Source organism: Caretta caretta, chromosome 2, assembly GCF_965140235.1.
Source record: "Caretta caretta isolate rCarCar2 chromosome 2, rCarCar1.hap1, whole genome shotgun sequence".
Lineage (NCBI taxonomy): Eukaryota > Metazoa > Chordata > Testudines > Cheloniidae > Caretta > Caretta caretta.
This window is the reverse complement of record NC_134207.1, coordinates 234,418,237-234,441,253: the sequence shown is the minus strand read 5'-3', so window position 1 is coordinate 234,441,253 and position 23,017 is coordinate 234,418,237. Positions and strand designations below refer to the sequence as shown.

At 44.5% G+C, this 23,017-nt stretch overlaps 1 protein-coding gene across 1 annotated transcript; it reads right to left on the bottom strand.

Annotated features, from left to right (window-relative positions):
• Nucleotides 1-6,855: 6,855 nt before the first annotated feature.
• MSRB2 (methionine sulfoxide reductase B2) lies at nucleotides 6,856-21,555 on the bottom strand. The gene is given in 6 exon segments (XM_048836937.2): nucleotides 6,856-7,809; nucleotides 7,811-7,858; nucleotides 9,527-9,674; nucleotides 17,270-17,346; nucleotides 18,345-18,457; nucleotides 21,525-21,555. Coding segments are annotated over 6 exon segments (450 nt in total). The 3' UTR covers nucleotides 6,856-7,776.
• Nucleotides 21,556-23,017: the final 1,462 nt, after the last annotated feature.

The following is a 23,017-nucleotide window of genomic DNA, read 5'->3' as shown; positions in this document are numbered from 1 at the left end:
ACTATAAGGTGGCTGCACAATTGATTGAAAGACCATACTAACAGAGTTACCAATGGTTCACTGTCAAACTGGGAGGATGTACCTAGTGGAGGGGTATCTTGCAGCAGTCAGTCCTTGATCTGGTGTTAATCAATATTTTCATTAATGACTTGGATAATGGAGTGGAGACGATGCTTATAAAATTTGCAGATGACACCAAGCTGGGTGGGAATGTAAGCACTTTGGAGGACAGGATTAGGATTCAAACGAACCTTGACAAATTTGAGAATAGGTCTGACATCAACCAAATGAACTTCAGTAAAGTGCAAAGTACGTCATTAAGGAAGGAAAAAGCAAATACACAACTACAGAATAGGGAATAATGGGCTAAATGATAGTGCTGATTAAAAGAATCGGCAGGGGATATAGTGGATCACAAATTGAATGCGTCAACAATTTGATGCAGTTGTGAAAAAGACTAATATTCTGGGGGATGTATTAAAAGGCGCGTCATACATAAGACGTGGGAGGTAATAGGCCTGGTTAACTCGGCACTGGTGAGGCCTCAGCTGGAGTACTGTGTCTAAGACGAGGGGGGAGAGAGCTACACTTTAGGAACAATGTGGCTAAATTGGAGCGAGTCTGGAGGAAAACAAAAATGATAAAAGGTTTAGCAACCCTGCCCTCTAAGGAAAGGTTAAACAAACTGTGCCTGTTTAGTTTTGAGAAAAGAAGACTGGGGGTGTTCAACTACAGTAAGGGCTGTTATAAAGAAGACTGGAAGCAGTTAGCTTGTTCTCCATGTCCGCTGATGGTAGAACAAACAGTAATGGGCTTAATCTGCAGCAAGGGCGATTTAGGTTAGCAAGTAGGAAAAACGTTGCAACAATAAGGACAGTGAATAGGCTTCCAAGGGGTGTTGCGGAATCCCCATTGCTGAAGGTTTTTAAGAACAGGTTGGATGAACATGTTGCAGAAATGGTCTAGATTTACTTGATCCTGCCTCAGTGCAGGGGTCTGGACATGCAAGCAAGGTCCCTTCCAGCCCTATATTTCTCTGATTCTGTGCAGCCTATGACAGCTTTGTAAATACTTTTTCTTTTTTTATAAACAAGAGCCTCGCAAGCTAACCTGATCCTTATTTGAGTTTTCCCCTCAGGTCATTCTGCAGCACATGTGGGTGGTCACCAGCTGTTTCTCACCTCAGTCAAGCCTCTGGTTGGATACAACACCACCTACGATTACAGAAGAAACACTCCATCTCTGCGCAGGCAGCCCTCACTGTTTGGCCTAGTCACCAACTTGCCAATTCACTAAGGGCTGGTCTATGCAAAAATTTGCACCAAACTAATTAAATTGGTTGTAATCCACACGTTATTTCAGTGCAAGTTCGTGTGTTGACAGATTTCAGAGTGGCAGCCGTGTTAGTCTGTATCAGCAAAAAGAACGAGGAGGACTTGTGGCACCTTAGAGACTAACCAATTTATTTGAGCCACAAGTCCTCCTCGTTCTTTTTGTGTGTTGACACTCTTATCTTGGATTCAGAGTGTCACTTTGATGTGGAATATTCTGCAATATTATGGTGCTGAGCAGCAGGAAACCCAGTGTCCTGTTTCAATTTTTGCTGGTCTGTGTTGAAGCTACATTGAAATAAAACACTTGTACGCCACACTGAGTGCACACAAACAGACTTGCACCAAAAGAACTCCAGGTGTGAATTAAAACCAAGCTAGTTATTTTGGTGCAAGTCTGCAGGTGGATCTGACAGAACTATCACAGTACAGGCCACATTCCACTCTACTTTGAGCTGGATTGGTGGGTGTTGTGAGCATTTTAATTTGGGGACTTTGCAAGTGAAATATCTGATCATGTACATACAGAGTCACACTGTGCTGTCTGTCTATACATACTAAACATGGCCGGCTAACCACAGTTTCCTTTGATAATCTCTAGTCACTTGTTCAGACAAAACTCTCCCTGAATGAGCAGTGCTGAACTGGGCCCTAACAGACCCTTTGATAGTGGAGCAGTAGATCCCAAGAAGAAAACCAATGAAAGCATATTTGAGGTCTTAGTAGTCTCTTGGCTTATATGTTCACATAGGTGCGTAAGGAGGCATGAGATTCCTTTCCATCCCTGTGCAGAGTACCTGGACTTCAAGTCTGGGTGTACAGGAATAAGCAACACTGCAACATTCCCTGGCCAGAGTAGGTGGGCAGGAAGTGGACAACAGTATATGACACAAATGACACATTAGTCCTGTTAATAAGCAAGTCTGACATAATTTGGCTCTTTGCTCCGAGGACAGCAAGCCAGGAGCTCAGTAGTAGCATCGCTGACTCCTCATGCAGTTTTATGGCTCTGCTGTCCTTTGTGCAGAGCTCTATTTTAGTTTAGCTGGAAGAATTATGTGTGTTCTGTGTGTTGTCACTAGTCATTTTTCAGAAAGGCTGATTCTAGAGCTGACAGATGATGTAGGGGTGAGTTACCCTATGTCCGTGATCACTATAACAGTTATAAGGAATTCTATGCTTCAAAAGATTTAGATGACAAATGAAACTCCGTGCACAGCTCCAGATGAATGCAGCACTGCTTATTACATGAACTGAAATTTTACTAAAATGTTTCAAGTCTTTAGAATTATACCAGACAGCAAAGCTCTAAATAAATTAGCACACCCCTATTACTTAGGCAGCCAAGAAAGGGAAAACAGAAGCACCTGTTACAGGTAGTACTGAATGAGATGTTGCCTAGTAACTCTCAGCAGGGAACAGTATAAAGCCAGCTAGATTAGCATTATAGAGGTTATAGATGAGTGACAATCTGAAGGTAGGAAAGCTCTGTGCAGCACAGCTATGATTCTTTCCTTTTATGTAAGTGCTTAGGAACCGCACAAAGGTATGTACAAACTTATACAGACATGTGTTTGACAAACAAATGACTGAAAATATTTTTTGCACAGAAGCCTTTGCGCCCATTGTCATCAAATCTCTGAAATGTGTAAAAAGATAGCAAGTCAAATGCCTCTGTAGATCCTTACAGTGAGTGGACAAGGCTTAGTTCTGATGCTATTTTTGCATCAGGGAGTATCTAGAGTGAAACAGTTTGCCCATGTCTGCTAATGGCACAGGCACAAGGGCATTGTTTGAAGGAGGAAGTGAGCTGCTCTTGCATCTGAACCATGTTTCCTTGAATGGTTTTAAATATGGTTGAGGTTTGGAGTTTAAAAAACCACTTCCAACTAACACAGGTTTCAGAGGAACAGCCGTGTTAGTCTGTATTCGCAAAAAGAAAAGGAGTACTTGTGGCACCTTAGAGACTAACCAATTTATTTGAGCATGAGCTTTCGTGAGCTACAGCTCACTTCATCAGATGCATACCGTGGAAACTGCAGCAGACTTTATATACACAGAGAATATGAAACAATACCTCCTCCCACCCCACTGTCCTGCTGGTAATAGCTTATCTAAAGTGATCAACAGGTGGGCCATTTCCAGCACAAATCCAGGTTTTCTCACCAGGAGAGTGGTCAGTTTAGATGAGCTATTACCAGCAGGAGAGTGAGTTTGTGTGTGTATGGGGGTGGAGGGGATGTGAGAAAACCTGGATTTATGCAGGAAATAGCCCGACTTGATTATGTAAAGAGTTGTCACTTTGGATGGGCTAGCACCAGCAGGAGAGTGAATTTGTGTGTGGGGGTGGAGGGTGAGAGAACCTGGATTTGTGCTAGAAATGGCCCACTTGTTGATCACTTTAGATAAGCTATTACCAGCAGGACAGTGGGGTGGGAGGAGGTATTGTTTCATATTCTCTGTGTATATATAAAGTCTGCTGCAGTTTCCACGGTATGCATCTGATGAAGTGAGCTGTAGCTCACGAAAGCTCATGCTCAAATAAATTGGTTAGTCTCTAAGGTGCCACAAGTACTCCTTTTCTTTTTACTTCCAACTAAGTCCACTTAAGAAGATTTCCTCTGTTAACAGTGTTTAAAGTCATGGTAGAATGAAAAAGTGGTGATGTTTGTGTAAAACACCTAGCTTGTTTATCCCTGCTTCAGTGCATCATTTCCTTATGTAAGCGGGGGAATAGTCCTGCTATTGTGGGGAACTTACCTGGCTTCTTTACTACCCTGGTGAAGTGGGCGAGCGAAAGGCTCTCACTTCCTCACTTCCACTTCCTTTACCCAGTGGCCTCCCTGCCCTTGAGGGCTCCCCTTCCGCTCTCCTGTCTGGCAGAGTCCTCGTAACCCCAACAAGGCTGGGCCCAGGATTCCTGGGGGACTCAACCCCCAACCCTGCTGTGGTCACCTAGGACAGGGGCTAGGGTGTCCCCACTCTGGGGTACTCTCTCTGCACTGGGCACTTCCTTGACCCACTAACCATTACATACAATGTAAAGCAAATGCAAGTTATTTAATCAACAATTAATTTTAAAAAGAATAAGGAAAAATGGAAAAGGTTAAAGGAAACACATCAACCCGCTCTGTGACAGGGAACATCACAAACAGTGTCTCTGGAATGTCAGGGCAGTTCACAGTCTGTTCCTTGTAAGTCCCAGGCCTTCTTCTCAGGCCCTGGCTGTGCTGTAGGTTGGACACTTGCTCTGGTGGTGGCCACATGCTCTCAGGCTCTAAGTGGTAGGACCCTTCTTCCCAGTGTCACCCCCGCCCTGTCAGGGTTATGATCCAAGCCTGGCCTGCAGAGGCTCTTGGCTGAGGTGTCTCCCTGTGCTGGGCCTGCTGCCCAGGGTCTCCCCACTGCTCACCGCACCCAGCTCCGGACTGCTCCAGCCCCAGCTCCACCACTCTGTCTCTGCACTGCTGCTGCTCTGCCTCCAGCTCCCTGGGCTGCTTCTTTGGCCCTTCTGCCTCTGGTTGCTGCAGCTCTGCTCCCAGGACAGGTCTGTTCTGCAGGCTGCTTCTGTGACTTCTCCCAGCGCTGACCTACTTCGTGGGCTGCTTTTCTGGCCCCTCTGGCTCTGGTTGCTGCAGCTCTCTCCCAGGGCAAGTCTGCTCTACTGGTCTGTACCTCTGGCTTTGGGGCTGCAGCTCTGCTCCCAGGACAGGGTCTTCTGTCTCTGGGCTGCTTTTCTGGCCCCTCTGGCTCTGGTTGCTGCAGCTCTCTCCCAGGACAGGGTCTGCTCTCTCTGGGCTGCTTTTCTGGTCCCTCTGGATCTGGCGCAGCTCTGCTCCCCAGCTTAGCTTGGGCCCCTGCTTTCTCCTCAGCTCGGCCCCACTCTGTCTGACCCAGGCAAATCCAGCTCACACGGAGGATGGGACCTCCCTGGCCTCCTGACTCCCTGATTGGCCTGCCCGCCCTGTCATTCAGGCTGACCTGGAGCATTGGCCTCTCCCCATTGTTCCTGAGGGCTGTCAGTCTCAGGGTCCTGATTCCCCATCGACCCTTCCCCCTTTTTAGTACTTGGAGCTAGCAACTAAAACACCCGCACTGAGTGTTAGTAAGGGGGCAACAGTCCCCTTACATTTACAAACATAACTGGCGTCTAGGAGCTGAGTTCCACTCTGTGCCAATAGTACCACTCGTGTCAGGGACACAATGGAAGTGGCTTGTGTCTTCCCGATTTAGAGGCTGTCCCAGCCAGCCATCCTCCTGCCCTCTCAGTGCTGGGGGCTCCTAAGGGCAGGGGTGAGGGCTGAAGAGTACAGAGACAGACTGGTGCCTACAAAACAGGTTCCCTGTGCCGGCTGAGATTCACTGGGAGTTTAAGGAATTTGAACCTACGGTACGGCTCCTTTGTTTTGACGTAGCACAGCCAGCACAAAGAAGCTATTGGGCAAGAACAAAGTGTGCCCTGGCTGTCTAGTTACAGGTCTTCCCAATCGGAAGGCTTCTTCACTGAAACGACGACAATCTAAATGAAATTCCAAAAAATAATTTCATCCCATTTTTGAATTATGTTTACTTCTGCACTGTTCGCTGTAGTGTGAAAAGGCCTTCCTCTCGCGTTGCTGGAAGAGCCGAGGGCTAAGGTAACCATGCTCTGAAAATAGGTTTCTGGAAATGGATCTCAAGAAGTGGTGAAATCTAGCTTCCTTGGGGGTAGGTCTGGTCTGCTGGAAGAAATCGGGGAACACAAGGGTTATCATACATACTGGTCATGCAAGGCAATGCACCAAGTGAGTAGATCTGCTAACCTTGTAATAAGAGTCTCAAAGTCTAGAGTTACTTTCTGATGGCATCCAGGATATGACATCCTTTAGCTAAACAAGCTAAGATCTCATTTGGAAGGTGGGAGAAGTAAGAGACAAAATCAGTGGTCTTTAAATACTTTACTTATCCCTAAATACTGCTGGGGTGATAGTGGTAAGATTAACGACCCTCACACCTCATTCAAGCTAAAATGGGGAGCATACCCTTGTGAGGTCTCCACTTGCAATCCCAACCCAATTCAGTTCTGGAAGAAGAATAAATTTGTCAGAATTGAATCTCGGTGGGAATTGCAGCAATTCAAAGCCCCCTTTGATTCTGTTGTCTCAGACTGGGGCTGGGAGAAAGTGTTAATACTTTGGACTTACATTGCCCCACTGCAGAGCTTTGAATTTCTGAGGTCAGTTGCTCTCACAAGTCGCTGCTTCAATGAAATGTCTCTCAGACCTGGAAAAATACGAATTTGCAGATGTGCATTATTTGCTTTTTAATCAGTACTTGATGAGCCCAACATAAAAGCAAACATTTTAACACTGAAACTTACAGGCCACTATGACTTGGATTTACTTTTCAAAGTTAATGTAGAAGTTTAAGTTAAGTACAAGGCAATCATTCTGAGGAACATTTTATTTCAACATCTACAAGATCGAGGAACACATCAATGTTCAATTCCATAAACATTTTGCATTATTTCATAGAAACTTAAACATTATAGTCAAAACTAATACATTGTACACATTCTTAAAACCAAATTCAAATGAACACAAATATTAGGCTAGAAATTACAATAAATATATTTTTACCAACATTTTCTCAACAGCAAAAAAGCAAAACTCCAGCAGCACAAAGGATCTGGTAGTGAATTCATGTTTGGTACTAAAGTGAAGTATTGTGAAAGCTACAAAAGATCCTTCTCTTACTAGTCTAAGCTTGGTTTAAAGGGATAGAGAATAAGACTGAGAATATCTTGTTGCCCTTATATAAATCCATGGTAAGCCCACATCTTGAATACTGAATACAGATGTGGTCTCCTCATCTCAAAAAAGGTATACTGGCATTAGAAAAGGTTCAGAGAAGTGCAACTAAAATGATTAGGGGTTTGGAACAGGTCCCATATGAGGAGAGATTAAAAAGGCTAGGACTTTTCATCTTGGAAAAGAGGAGACTAAGGGGGGATATGATAGAGGTATATAAAATCATGAGTGGTGTGGAGTAAGTGAGTAAGGAAAAGTTATTTACTTGTTCCCATAATATAAGAACTAGGGGCCACCAAATGAAATTAATGGGCAGGAGGTTTAAAACAAATAAAAGGAAGTTCTTCACACAGCATACAGTCAACCTGTGGAACTCCTTGCCTGAGGAAGTTGTGAAGGCTAGGACTATAACAGGGTTTAAAAGAGAACTAAATAAATTAATGGAGGTTAAATCCATTAATGGCTATTAGCCAGGATGGTTAAGGAATGGTGTCCCCAGCCTCTGTTTGTCAGAGGGTGGAGATGGATGGCAGGAGAGCGATCACTTGATCATTATCTGTTAGGTTCACTCCCTCTGGGGCACCTGGCATTGGCCACTGTCAGCAGACAGGATACTGGGCTGGATGGACCTTTGGTCTGACCCAGTAAGGCCGTTCTTACGTTAACGAAACACTGTTGATACAGAACCTTTTGTCCAGAAGGTCTGGGACCATCATCAAACACATGACCAACATCACACTGCAACAGAAAAACAATGATTAGTTAAGTGAACACAAATCTCTTCAAGGTAGAATATCAGACAGGACTCCATGTTCTGCAGTGCAGTACTATTCCACAACTTAGTTAAGAGTGACAACTCAGGGGGAAAAAAACCCTACAGGCTACTCAGACATTTCTTTAAGAAAAGATTTTCTACACTCACAGCATGAGGAGTGGGATCAGCACAAAGCTAACAGCAAGTTCACAAGCTGTAAAGACATCCAAAGGAATGTGAGGTTATGAGTTGTTCTAAGAGATCCCAGTCTTTCCAGGTTAGCAGTAATACACAATAAGATGTACTCACTACAGAACCTGGCCCTGCTGCAGGCAAGATATGACCTGGTTCTGCAGGTCTTATGCACACAAAATTCTTGCTAACCTCTATGGAATACTTTGTCAATCCTATCTTCACTCCTCTGGTACACTCTGAGGCATCAGGTCCTACAAAGTGTGGCCAAACACCACAGACATGTTTGTAACAGTTGGTCACATGAAATAATCTCTAGTGAATTGGTAATAGATTTTGTTCCTAAATTCCAACCTGAGTGTACTTAAAAAGATGCTCATCTTATCTGCCAGATTGTTCCCTCAAACAAAAATGGATTTTTATAGCTGATACTGCTTTGATCTTGACTCACATATCTGAATCCCAAGGGATGAGAAATAAAATTTTTCAGTGGTATCATAATACTTCCGGACAGACTAATTTGCTAACTGCATGGATGCAAACAAAACATATCCACAAAGACTTTATATAAATTCACACACCAAATAACATTTTCAAAAGCACCTGAGTGACTTAGAAATTTAAGTCCCATTTACTTTCAATGGGGCTTAGACGCCAAAGTCACTTAGACATTTTGAAAGTTTTACCCTTGGGGGTCGAGGCGGATAATCGGCTAAACATGAGCTCCCAATGTGATGTTGTGACCAAGAGAACTAATTTGATCCTGGAATGCACAAACGGGGGAATTTTGAGTAGGAGTAGAGAGGTTATTTTACCTCTGTATTTGGCACTGATGCACTCATTGCTAGAATACGTTGTCCAGTTCTGGTGCCCACAATTTAAGAAGGAGATTGATAAATTGGAGAGAGTTCAGAGAGCCACAAGAATGATTAAAGGGTTAGAAAACATTCCTTATAGTGAAAGACTCAAAGAGCTCAATCTATTTAGTTTAACAAAGGCTGCTAAGGGATGACTTGAATACAGTCTATAAGTATTTTATGGGGAACATATATTTAATAATGGGTTCTTCAATCTAGTACAGAAAGGTATAATAATCCAGTGGCTGGTAGTTGAAGCTAGACAATTCAGACTGTAAATAAAGTGTACATTTTTGACAGTAAGGGTTACTAACCATTGGAACAATTTACTAAGGTTTATAGTCGATTCTCCACCACTGACAATTTTTAAATCCAAGACTGGGTGTTTTCCTAAAGATATTCTCTAAGAATTACACTGGTGAAGTTCTATGGCCTGTGTTATGAAGGAGGTCAGACTAGATGATCACAGTGATAGATTCCAAGGCGAAAAGGGACCAATCTCTAGATATTATTCTATGGCAAACTATGCAGACAATGAAAGAAAGATGAGGGAAGAAGAAAACACCATAAAGTCCTTCCGTACCACCTTCAAGATAAATGTACCTGTTTGCAAATGACTTCTGTGCTGGTTGATCCCAATGAGGTATCTGGACGCCTCAGGATATTGGCATTGCATTCATCTGTACCACATGCACCAAAAGCTTCTGAAAATGAAGGCCATCCAGTGCCAGAATTGTATTTCTTCTCTGTCCTACTGAGGACAGCAGATCTTGTTATTAATCAAGAATATAGATGTTAATCAGACCTTTTTTGTTTTCAATAGGAAAAATTGGCTTTTCCTTCTACTCTCTCCTTCACCTTTGGCACCTTAAAGACTAACAGATTTATTTGGGCATAAGCTTTCGTGGGTAAAAAACCACTTCTTCAGATGCATGGAGTGAAAATTACAGATGTAGGCATTATATAATGACACATGAAGAGAAGGGAGTTACCTCACAAGTGGAGAACCAGCGTTGACAGGGCCAATTCGATCCGGGTGGATGTAGTCCATTCCCAATAATAGATGAGGAGGTGTCAATTCCAGGAGAGGCAAAGCTGCTTTTGTGATGAGCCAGCCACGCCCAGTCCCTATTCAAGCCCAAATTAATGGTGTTAAATTTGCAAATGAATTTTAGTTCTGCTGTTTCTCTTTGAAGTCCATTTCTGAAGTTTTTTTGTTCAAGTATAACTACTTTTAAATCTGTTATAGAATGTCCAGGAAGATTGAAGTGTTCTCCTACTGGCTTTTGTATGTTAATACATGCATCTGTAATTTTCACTCCATGCATCTGAAGAAGTGGTTTTTTACCCACGAAAGCTTATGCCCAAATAAATCTGTTCGTTTTTAAGGTGCCACCAGACTCCTTGTTGTTTTTTGTGGATACAGACTAACACAGCTACCCCCTGATACTTGTCTCCTTCACCTTTGGTTTTTTTTTTTGTGTTTGGGTTTTTTAAATAGCATTTGGCTCAGTAAGCATCTTTTTCACTGCACATCACTGTTCCAGAACCTTTTCACCTATTAGATTTCTTGTTCTTTCTAGAGTACAAGCTTCTGTCTCATCAGTGGTGGTCCAGCCTTCTACAGTGTTTGAAAATGGCTTTCCAAATAGCTAACCACACTAGGCACTTTCCATAGAGCTCCAAAGGCCACAGTTCAAAACTTTATGCTTCCAAATACATTATTTTTAAAAAATCAAAGTTGAAAATTACAATAAGTTTTGGAGTCTCATTAGTTTAACCTTCCAGACAAGGTTCATACCTCAGCAAAAGCGACAAGCTGTTACTAAAAAAAGTCCAGCAGATCAACTCTACACAAGTCAATGGAGCTTTCTAGAATACAATGATCTATTGCCCCCAAGAGGTGACAATTAGCATTAGAGACAACTACTACTTGTGGTTAAACAGGAACTGGAAAAAAATATGCTGAAAAAGATAAGAGACTGGGGGTGGGGAATCCTTGAGCCAACCTTTGCTCAGAAGGTACAATTCAAAATTCTGTTGGGAGGAAAAATAAAGTCAAAGATAATGCAAATCAATATAGCTAATCAATACAAAACCTGAAGATTGATGTAAAATCACAGAACAGCATGGCATGAAAAATAAATGGTATTCAAGAATGAAACAATTTCAGGTTATTTGCCTTAAGGGTTCCTTTTTACATCCATTTTAATTCTCTAAGCAGACATTTAAAAAGAGAGAACACTACAGTTAATCTATGGGATTATTACCAATACAGAACTAGTTCCACATTCATCTTAAAATCTATTATAAAGTAGGATTTATTAATGACAGTAATTCAGAATTGTTCATTTCTATGGATAAAAGATTTGTAAATCATTGCAACAAATCAAGACTGATTGCACTACTATGCTAAATATACTGAAGAACAAATCCTGAAGGTCTCCACTCAGGTTTTCATTCCCTTATTCCAGGGCCAGCTTTCTCAATGCTCCCCAAAAATCAGTGCTTACAGTGGCACCTAGTGGTGCCACCATTGAAGAGTTTCCAGTAGCAGAAGAGAGTCCTGTATCACAAATGCTCTAAAGTGAAACATTTAATTAAGATAAATACGCATGTTATGGTGGGGCATGATGAAACACTGACAATCTTATTTCTGTGCCTTTCAGAAAGACATATTAATATCTAAAAAGAAAAGGAGTACTAGTGGCACCTTAGAGACTAACCAATTTATTTGAGCATAACATTTAATGTTTCTAAAATGGCCAATGTTCACTTTAATTCAAGTCAAAAGTAGCAATGTACATCTGGCACATAATTTGTAAATATTTTACAAGCAATATAATCTTTGCAAGTATGAGAGAATGTAGTGAAGGAATGACTGGAGGATCACTCTTCTAAGGGCTACTGTTCCATCTATTATGCAAAGGCACAAAGTATTATTGAAAATGCTCAGCTACAGGTTTGCAAAAGATGTACAGAGTTTGGCCCCCAACACCTAGGGATCTCAGGGGTCTGCTAGAAGCCAGGACAGATTATCATACAGAGAGACCTGGTCCATCTTCACTGTACTGCATGGCTTCAACTGAACCAGTTCTCCAGGGGCTCCTCCAGCTGTCATCTGCTGATGACATGCCCCCTCACCTCATGGGGGTATTGGACAGTACTACAGAGGCTCATGGCAGGAAAGTTAACAGAGCTTGCAGATTCCCCATATGGGTTGGTGCAGGACTGGGGACCACATAATGTCCCTTCCCCACTCCAGCTATGCAAGGCTCTCTGCAGCATCTGGGACAGCTTTGCCCCAACACATATGGGCAGGGGAAGAGCCACATGCAGCTTCCTAAGGCATGGCCTGAGCCAATACCGTCATCTGGTTAAAACTTAATCTACTTCTGCTTCTTTTTGTCTGTTTTAATAGTTTTATTTCCAGAACACAAGAATAAGCTCTACATGTTCATACACTAACTCCCTGCCATCACTCCACACATAGTACATGAAAATTACAACAGAATATTGATAAATTGTCAAGAAACAACCACATTTCCTTACATTTATCCTTCTGTTCATTTAAATGAATGATACTCTGTAAGGGCCCTATCTGAAACCTAGTGAAGTCAATGGAAATTTTTCCACTACAACCTCAATCGGTTTTGGATCTGTCCCTAAATTTGCTAGTTCATTTAGTCTTCTACACCAGTTTTACAATGTTTAAACCTTACTGGAGAGGTTTTCCATTTTCAAAGGATCAGTCTTCTGAGCTATTAAACCAGCTTTCAAACAGAAATTGTCCCTGTGTGGTTTACTAGTAGGTATATCACTTATATCCTCTAACAGAAACATTTAAGTAGCCACAAAAATACCCCTGTTCAAGATCATATTTGTCCTTTGAAGTACTTAATCGCAGAATTTATGGATAACTGGACTTTCCCAAAACATATGCATTAGATTAGCCTTCACCATACTATATCTCCAGCACATGTCATTTGCTTTGATTTCTACTTTAGCCACCTCGATGGAGTCCTGATAATTCTAAAAATGCTTTTTGCAGTAGAAGTCTCAGCTGTGTGGTTACTGAAGATTTGAGGTTTCATTTAAACTCCATAATTCGCTATCTATGACGGTTGAGGTCTTTGTTCCATGTATTCTGAACCTTTTCCACTGAGTAGATATATCTATATACTTATTACTCTCTGCTACCATATGGAGAGAGAACTTTTTGTTTATCCTTGGCTAAGACTCCGATGCATTTTAAAAAAATACGGATTTTTTTATTGTGAAGTTCTTTGTGTGTACAGCTCAGCTAAACTAGGATGAATGATTCTCTTTTCAAATACTAGTTTTTCTATTAGCATTGTGTAGATCCTTCTTAAAAAATTGAATCATGGAAATTTTCCTTTTCTATGAATTTTCCTGTTTCCAATCTTAAAGGATAGGCTGTTGCAGAATGTGATTTTTTTTTTTTCCCCTGTAGCAATGGATCAAAGTCCAATTTATTTGACAACTCTAGCCATGCTTTTCTAGAGCAGTGTGTTACAAGATTGGTGTGTGTGTGTCTGTGTGTGTTTTTTTTTATTGCAATAAGACTAGAAGTTTAGTACAAATGAAAGCAACTGACACAATTCTCTTCAATACTGACCCATCTTCATGCATCCTTCTTTATTTAACATTCAATATAAAGGATGCTTTAATGTAAAGGAACAGCAATTGTTTTTGCAATTTGGGAATTTAAAATCTCCCGGATCTGCTGGAAGGTATCACTTTTCTAGCCTATTGCAGGCTTTTTACCTTGTCTCCACAGAGTTTTGCAACATCTTACTAGTTTCTGAACATTGATTTTTAAAAGTGTTTATGGGCAATGATCTAAAAAGCTACAAAAGTTTAAGCAGTGGTATTCATTGGTATTAATTCATTGGTATTAATATATTTCCATGCTCACCCAAAGGTGAATTTAGTCCATTCCCAATTACCACGATCTAGTTTTATCACCATTTATTGCTGGGTCCTGCTTCATTTTTACTATGGCCTTTACATTGTTTTATTTTATAGCAGTTCCTCAGGTTCCCACTGAAGTTCTAGTCTGAAATGTATGTTTTAAAACATTTATAGAAATTGGTATGATTTCAGCCTTATCCCAATGTAACTCTTAGTTGGAAATATACAAGGCAATTACCTAGGTCCAAAATATGAGGAACCATCTTTTCTGGCTCAGTTACAGACAGTAGAGCCATCTGTATATAACATTCCTAGACACCCTATTGACAAACTTAGATGTTGATGATCTTGCCGAGTGTGTAGTGCTGATAAGGGGAGTATGGAGAGGAAAAGCATAGACACTCAGGGCCAGATTTTCAAAGGTATTTGAAAATTCCATGTAGTGGGAGTAGGTTAGACACCTAACTGCCATTTGCTTAGCAGGAGTTCGGCACCTAACCTGCTTAAGTGCCTTTGAACATCCAACTAGATGCCTGTCTGCTTCTTAAAGGCACCTAATTATCTTAGAAAATCTGCCCCTCACAGGCCAGTAATGTCAAGGGTATGCAGAGAATAGTAGACAGATTCCCATGCCACATTTCCTAGGCACTTGTGCCCCTGAAGATCTGATAAGGGGGAAAGGAGGGAGGCCTGGGGGCAGATATTATGGTGCTCAGACACAGTGGGTTGGCAGCAACCATCCTCACTATATAAAAGTAGGTGTACAGTAACAATTTTAATAGAAAACCAAGACTACTGCTCTACGGCAGAGTAAAGGTGATGCACTGCCTCCAGAAGAACAGGGTCTGGAGAAGGACTACTCAGCAGGCCAGTAAGTACTTCTCAGGGCTAAGCAGTCTAATGACCACTTTTCCTTTCAGGATCAAGCCCTTAGTGCCCCTGGTAATTCTGCAGCTGTCAAGACGCTTTGGCTAACCTGAAAGTAGGAGGGACGATGGAAATCCTTGGTGAGTGCCTCTGTGGACAATAAACATCTGAGATAAGGGGGAACCATCATGCTGGATCAAACCAGTGGCCTATTTGGTGCAGTGTTCTGTCTCCAAGAGTGGTCAGCAACTGCTGCTTCAAAAGATGGTGCAAAACCCTGCAGTGGGCAGTTATGAAATAACCTGCCCCCAAGGAGAGTTTCTTCTTTACTTCCATGAGTTAGAGGTTAGCTTATGCCATGGAACATGAGGATTTATATTCCTCCCCAAACTCTTGGGTGTGTTTTACTATTATAACTCTGGATATTTTTGTCATCCATGTAAATGTCCAATTCCTTTTTGAATCCTGATAAGGTCTTGGCCTCAATATCTTCTAGGGCAATGAATTCCCCAGGCTAATGGCGCAAACTAATATTTCCATTTCCTTTTCCTTTAAATCTGCCACCTTTCAATTTCACTGATTGTCCCTTTGTTTTTCTAGTATGGGACAGGGTGAATATGCCTCTACCTTCTCTCTACCATACATTATCATTGTCTCCTTTCAAAGGTAAGCAGATCCAATCTTTTCACTCTCTCTTCATACAAATGTTTTTCTATGCCTCTAATCATTCTTGTTGTCCATCCCTGAACCTCTTCTACACAGACTCAGAAGCAACTATGCCTGGGCACAACAGCCCTGCCTAGCTCTAAAGTCAGTGGTAGTGTTGCTTAGTGGATATAGCACTGGGTGGGGATTCAGAAGACCTGGTTTCTATTTCTGGCTTTTCTATTTTCCTGCTGCGTGACCCTGGGCAAGTCACTTCCTTGCTCTGTGCCTCAGTTTCCCCAACTGGGATATGGTGATAAAGATAGTAACCTTTATGAAATGCTGTGAGATCTACTGATGAAAAGTGCAATATAAGAGTTTGGCTTTAATAATAATACCTGCCTTTCTTCCCAGCTGTAATGTACATTCTCAGTTCACTTTACTGAATGCCTTTCCAGCATCTAGAATCAGAACTGCAATTTGTCTGTAAACCTGTGAAGACATGTCAAAGCTAGAATAGTTGTCAATAGCAACACCAGCTTGGCTCACTCTGGGAGAATATATTCTATTTGTTTATCCATAACTCTGACAGTCTTACAAATAAAATTAAAAAACAAGGATCATCCAGTCACTTTTTTTGGGATTTAATATGAAAGAAATTAAAATATCCATGAGTGTTTGTGGTAGGATGGAATCTTCAATGGCTGCATTGAAGGCCCTAATTAATCTTTTCTAAAGTTAAAACTCTTCCAACATAAAATTCCATGCGTCAAGTCCCAGTCTTCTCCCATTATTCAGAGAAGTGACTGATCCCCATTTATTTTTCTTTCCTTGTAGTTTTATCCCAATAATTTCTCACTCTTCATTTAAATCCCTCCTTAAAACACACTTCTGCAAAGCCTTTCAAAATGACCGATGCTCAGAGCTGGATGAGGACAAACAGAATAGGACATGCCTAGGTCCCAGCTTCTGGAGTCATGTGACTATATCAGACCCTCCGTTTTTTTTAAAAAAAAAAAGTAGGTTTCTAGCCCTCCTGGTTGAAAACGTGACACAAGTGTAATCAATGAAGTCATGTCTTCCTGAATCTTCAGACATCCTAAAACAATAGCTCAGAGGTGTGATCTGCTCCATTAATCTCAATGGAGTATTAGCTCCAAGACCTGCTGCTTTAGGGCTCAGCCCATATCAACCAACAGAGGCCTCTGTGCAGCAGAGGAAGAGTGCAGAAGCCCTAGCTCTGTCACTCAAGCAGATACACCCCGGGAAAAGTACAGAGGTGGGTGGGAGGTGTCTGCTCTCTCCAGAGGGAACCCTTTCTGCATTCTTAAGAGGAGGAGGGATCCTGCTTCTGCCTCTAGGAGGGGAAGAAATGGGCCCCATGCCACTGCACCTGCCTCTATGAAGTGAGGAGGTCCTTCTGTTTCAACCATTCCAAGTGATGGGGAAGGACCACACAGCATTATGATATGCCTAGGGGCTGGGCCCAGACTGCTTTTGCTCGACCCTGCATGTGCTGCAACCTGTTACATCAACTCCAACTCTCCCCAGTGGGCCAGGTGCTGTGTGTGTCCAGTTTGTTTTGAATTACACCACAAGCATCTTAGAAGGTCATCATGTTTTCTTACTTCCTTGTAATGTACCAGGCCCACTGTTAGCAAACAAGTAAATAATAGGTGACATTAGGGATCTTCATGTGTTTAAGAACAGGGCCCAATATATACCCATGTCCCTGCCAGCATCTTGGAAATCTCATGCAGTTTTTCGTATGCTAGCATCAAAGGATTTTTCGATAGTCTGGGCTATGATTTTTTCCCCCCGTTAAGAATATATTGCACTGCCTGTCATACTAAGAAGCTCTTAGGACAGCCATATATGCTGGAATTTTGAAGATCTTACCTGAACAATGGGGCATTGCAGTATACACGATGGTACATTCCTGGATCTCTGTTATTCAGATAGATTCCGGTAAATGGCTAAAAACCAACGTAGTATTAACATACTACTTTCAAGGTTCAACATCTGGAACAAACATGTAGAGGGTCAGATTTGAAACAGGGGGAAAAAACAGACGGCTTCACAGGAGGCCTTTGAGGAACAAACAACAAACACGCACACAAAATCGAGGGGAATATGCCTTTGGATTAACAGTGAAGATTGCCCCTGCCTTCAAAAGCTTCCAGAATACAGTCTAACATCAAATGTGTAAATCATCCAGGTAGTGGAGCCAGTGTCACGACCTTCTAAGCTCATGAAGTGTGCAGCACCTCACAGATCAAGTCACTTATATAGAGTTCAACAACTTCAAAGTACTCTACAACTAACTAATCCTCATAGCCCCTCTGGGAGGTAGAGAATTGTTATCCTTATTTTACAACTAAGGAAACAGACGCAGGTTACATGATTTGGTCCAAGGGCACATGGCAAGTTAGTGACATAGAACTAAACCATATGGCCTTTCAGTTAGAGAATGAAATATAGCAGGGTGACAAGGTATGAACATGGTCTGGCATGTAAAGGGTTACTCAGTTCCAGCCTATTACATGGCTGTTGTGGGTGGGGTTATAAAAGGAAAGAGGAAGCTGGTGCAAAGGAGGCAACCGCAGGGGAAAGGTGTATTCTGGTTGGAGCTGGAAAGGGCCCAGCAATTATTCCCCGGTAATTTGAGTTTATTTGTTTTGGTTTTGAGCTTTGTTTTTGGAACTCAAACAATCCCTAAAGAAAGGGCTAAGTCTGCACACCAGCTTACAAGCACACAGGAACTGCCACATTGGATCAGACCAGTTGCCCATCTAGGCCAGCACCAGAGGCCTCAGAGGAAAGAAATCCTGCAATAGATGGGGATAAAGAGCCCCCAGAGAAAGTTTCTCCCCAACCCCCAATAGCTAAAGGATGGATTAAGCCCAGAAACGTGAACAAAATGAGATATATTTCCAGTACCGTCTCCTTGACAGGCATCAGACCTCGTGCTTACCACTTCAGTTCCTTTTTCTCTCATGATATAGAACTGTTTCGGAGTCAATTTCTTTTGCCAATCAGTGGTGACAGCTGTTTCATCATATCTAGTCAGAGACCCCACATCTTTAACTGGAAAAAGAAAAGAGTATATAATTTAAAATATGTGCTTTTCTCATCTTGAAACACAATCTGTTGGCCACTGTCCACTTCAACATCAGGCTGAAAATTCACTTTGCCCACAAACAACTGAACTTGAGGTTTATGTGGGTAATATATAGGTGAGGAAGGTGGGGCTGGGAGCTGAATATTGCCACACCCAACAGAGGAGCAGGGCATGCTGTTGCAGTGCAAAATTCCACACCTGCTCTCTATGCTATGGGCTGGAACCGTGACTGCAGTCCCTACACACCACTTACGTTAAAGATACTGGAGCTGTGTAACACAGCCCCTGTCCTGGAACTCCCCAAGCTTGGCCCTCCATTCAGGCTGGGATCAGCACAGAGGCCCCTTAGTCACTGCTCTGCTGGTGCACCTTCTTCACCCAGGTGCAGGGTTTGGCATAATTTGTTCATGCAGGGTTTGGCATAATTTGACCCTTAGAAGTCAGAGCCAAAGCTAACAGAGATGTTATCCTCATTTACAGACCATCAAAGACTAGAGTAATGGTTCTCAAACCGTGGGCCACTTGTGGCCCAATCAGCGTACATGGCCCATAGGCACCGACTTCCCCGCTTTCCCCTGGGTCCTTGACCTCCCGCTCTGCCCCCGGGCCCGCCCCCACTCCACCCCTTCCATGCAGCCCTGCCCCGCCTCTTCCCAGCCCTGCCAAGCCCCCATTCCAACCCCTTCCCCAAAGTCTCTGCCCCCTCCCTGTCCCTATTCCAACCCCTTCCCCAAATCCCTGCTCCGGCTGCGCCTCTTCCCCAGCTCCTCCCTCTCCCTCCCAGCACACCACCAAACAGCTGTTTGGCGACGGCCGGGGGAAACGCTAGGAGGTAGGCAGAGGAGCGGGGACGCGGCGTGCTTGGGGAGGAGGAGGTGGTGAGGCCGGGAGCTTGGCTGTCAGTGGGTGCAGAGCACTCACTAATTTTTCACTGTGGGTGCTCCAGCCCTGTGGGTGCAGCCAACATAACACATAGAAAGCTATATATGCAGCCCACAATGGTAAATAGGTTGAGAACCACTGAACTAGAGGAACTCACAGATACATTGTCAGCAATGGTGGTGAAATATCCCACACAATGTATGGAGTGGCTACCCGAGCTCATCCATAGGCTAGAACACACACAAATGAATGGGAGAGGGATAGCAGAAATCAGAGCATGGGTTCATCATTGATATGTTTCTTGACTTTAGCAAAGCTTTTGACACGGTCTCCCACAGTATTCTTGTCAGCAAGTTAAGGAAGTATGGGCTGGATGAATGCACTATAAGGTGGGTAGAAAGCTGGCTAGATTGTCGGGCTCAACGGGTAGTGATCAATGGCTCCATGTCTAGTTGGCAGCCGGTATCAAGTGGAGTGCCCCAAGGGTCGGTCCTGGGGCCGGTTTTGTTCAATATCTTCATAAATGATCTGGAGGATGGTGTGGATTGCACTCTCAGCAAATTTGCGGATGATACTAAACTGGGAGGAGTGGTAGATACGCTGGAGGGGAGAGATAGGATACAGAAGGACCTAGACAAATTGGAGGATTGGGCCAAAAGAAATCTGATGAGGTTCAATAAGGATAAGTGCAGGGTCCTGCACTTAGGATGGAAGAATCCAATGCACCGCTACAGACTAGGGACCGAATGGCTAGGCAGCAGTTCTGCGGAAAAGGACCTAGGGGTGACAGTGGACGAGAAGCTGGATATGAGTCAGCAGTGTGCCCTTGTTGCCAAGAAGGCCAATGGCATTTTGGGATGTATAAGTAGGGGCATAGCGAGCAGATCGAGGGACGTGATCGTTCCCCTCTATTCGACATTGGTGAGGCCTCATCTGGAGTACTGTGTCCAGTTTTGGGCCCCACACTACAAGAAGGATGTGGATAAATTGGAGAGAGTCCAGCGAAGGGCAACAAAAATGATTAGGGGTCTAGAACACATGACTTATGAGGAGACGCTGAGGGAGCTGGGATTGTTTAGCCTGCAGAAGAGAAGAATGAGGGGGGATTTGATAGCTGCTTTCAACTACCTGAAAGGGGGTTCCAAAGAGGATGGCTCTAGACTGTTCTCAATGGTAGCAGATGACAGAACGAGGAGTAATGGTCTCAAGTTGCAGTGGGGGAGGTTTAGATTGGATATTAGGAAAAACTTTTTCACTAAGAGGGTGGTGAAACACTGGAATGCGTTACCTAGGGAGGTGGTAGAATCTCCTTCCTTAGAGGTTTTTAAGGTCAGGCTTGACAAAGCCCTGGCTGGGATGATTTAACTGGGAATTGGTCCTGCTTCGAGCAGGGGGTTGGACTAGATGACCTTCAGGGGTCCCTTCCAACCCTGATATTCTATGATTCTATGATATGGACAGGGAGCCCAGAGTACCAAGTCACAAAAGCCTGAACTACCAGTACTCCTACGCATGCTGGTGGTAGGGAGTAATAGGTTATTAACACAGCTGCTCACAAAGTGAAGCTGTTATAGTTATAGAATTGCAAATATTAGCCTATTTGGTACCAGGTGTATAATCTGTGTTTTATTTTAAACAACTACTAACTAGGATCTGAAAAATTCACAGACTAGTGGAGCAGCAATCTCAGAAATGTCACCCTTCCCCTCTTCACTTTCTAGTGGGTCAGGGGGGTGGGATAGATAGATTGTAAACTCCTTGGGGCAGGGACTGTCTGCTAGTCTGTATTTGTACAATGCCTATCACAATGAGGCCCCATAGTAATGAAGAATATTATGAGATAGCAATGAATTGTTTGGGGAGGGATGTTATGTGTTCAACAGTGACCTCAGAACATCCCTGATAACTATGTCTCTCCAACTAATTCAGCAATAAGCTAAGCTAAGGTGAAGAGGAGTGTACACAGGGGCAGATAAGGGATGAGAAAAAACAGACCATTGCCATAGTCATAATTGCATGCTCCACAGGTTTAATTGATTGTCTATTAACTTTTACCGAGCGATTCCTGATCTAGCAAGCAATTCACCCATCAAAAAAGCCTTTAGAGTCATTCAAAAGACTTGAGATAGGAGGCTCCGAGGAATGGGATACAGGGCAGATGAGTGTTCAGCACAAACACCATTTCGCATGGCACCCTTGTTGGCACTCAGTGAGCTAAATGATCTCCTGCAGGCCAGGATCAACACAGGCCAGGAGTGCCCTGCCCAGAGCCTAAAGGGACACATGGGCGGGCAGCAGAACGGCGGGAAAGGTTTCTGTGGTTCCTTAAGCTGGAGCATGTATTTTCCCTGCTGCCTCCAGACACCGCCTGACCAGGCGCTCTGGGTGCTGAGCGCCGGCGGGGCCCACGCGGTCAGCTCCAGCCGAAGTTCCACCTCCCAGGCTCCAACGCTTCGAGCAGTTCCCTGGAGCCCCGCCCAGCTGGGCACAGGAGACAGCAGAAGTTTCCAGCGGGGAAACTCCTTTGCCCTCAGCCAAGCCCCTGGACCCGCTCCCAGGCACGGGACGCTGAGCACCCCCTAGCGCACGCGGCGGCCCGCGCGCGGGCGGGAAGGCGGCGCCCAGCAGCAGCCCCCCGGCAGGCGGAACGTGGCGCCACCACCGAACAGCCCCCGCGCTCAGGGCAGGCGCCGGCGGGTGCAGCGTCCTGGGCAGGGAGCGGGCGGCCCCGTCCCGGGCACAGCTAAGGGGGGCTCGCCCGGGCGCTCAGCTGCACGGAAGCCTGTGCCCGGGGGAGCCGGCAGGGCAGGGGCAGAGAGCCAGGAGGAGCGGGCCCGGCCCCGAGAGCAGCCTGAGCCCCGCCAGGCCTTCCCCCGAGCTCCGCAGCAGCTACCTCTGTCCGTGTGAGCAGCCCCGGCCCGCCGGCCGCTCCCGGGGTCCCCAGCACCAGCGGGGGGAGCCCTCGGAGCAGCCGGGCCATCGTGCAAAGGGGCCGAGCGAGCGCAGACAAACGGTCCGGGAGCCGGCGAGCCGCCACTCAGCCCGGGCTGGCCTCGGAGCGCGCCCGCCAGCCCGGCCAGCAGCCGCGCAAAGGGCGGTGCCCACCCCAGGGCAGCTCCGCGGAGCCTCCTGCACGGAGCGCGCTGGGGACAGCGCTGGGTCTGCCTGGCTCCACGGCACTAGATACCTGCAGCCGCCCAGAGACCCGGGGAGGGTCCTAGAGCCCAACCACCACGGGAAGCGTCTACAGGATAAAATTAGAGCCGGGCAGGGAGTCAGCGGATAGGGGCCAGCTGGGGGTGTCTTAGTGCTGTGGTAGCTGGCTGCACCCCAATCCCAGGAGCTCACTCAGGTTTGAGCCCAAGTCCTCTTTCCATCCACAGGCAAATCAGTCTGACTCAGACGAGTAAGCACTCAGGATCTGGGGATAAGGGCCCTGCTAGGGGGGTGAGTCAGAGCCTGAGTCCTACTTTGACTTGGGTCTAAGCTTTGTCATTTTCCAGTGTGAACACAGCTCAGGCTGTAGGCCCAAATCAGAAAGTCTGTTCAGTGCAGCATGGCCACTTTAGCACACCTCTGAGACCCAGGTTGCAGTGATGAGGCACAGAGGCTGGACAGGCAGGTACTGCTTCTACTCTTGGACT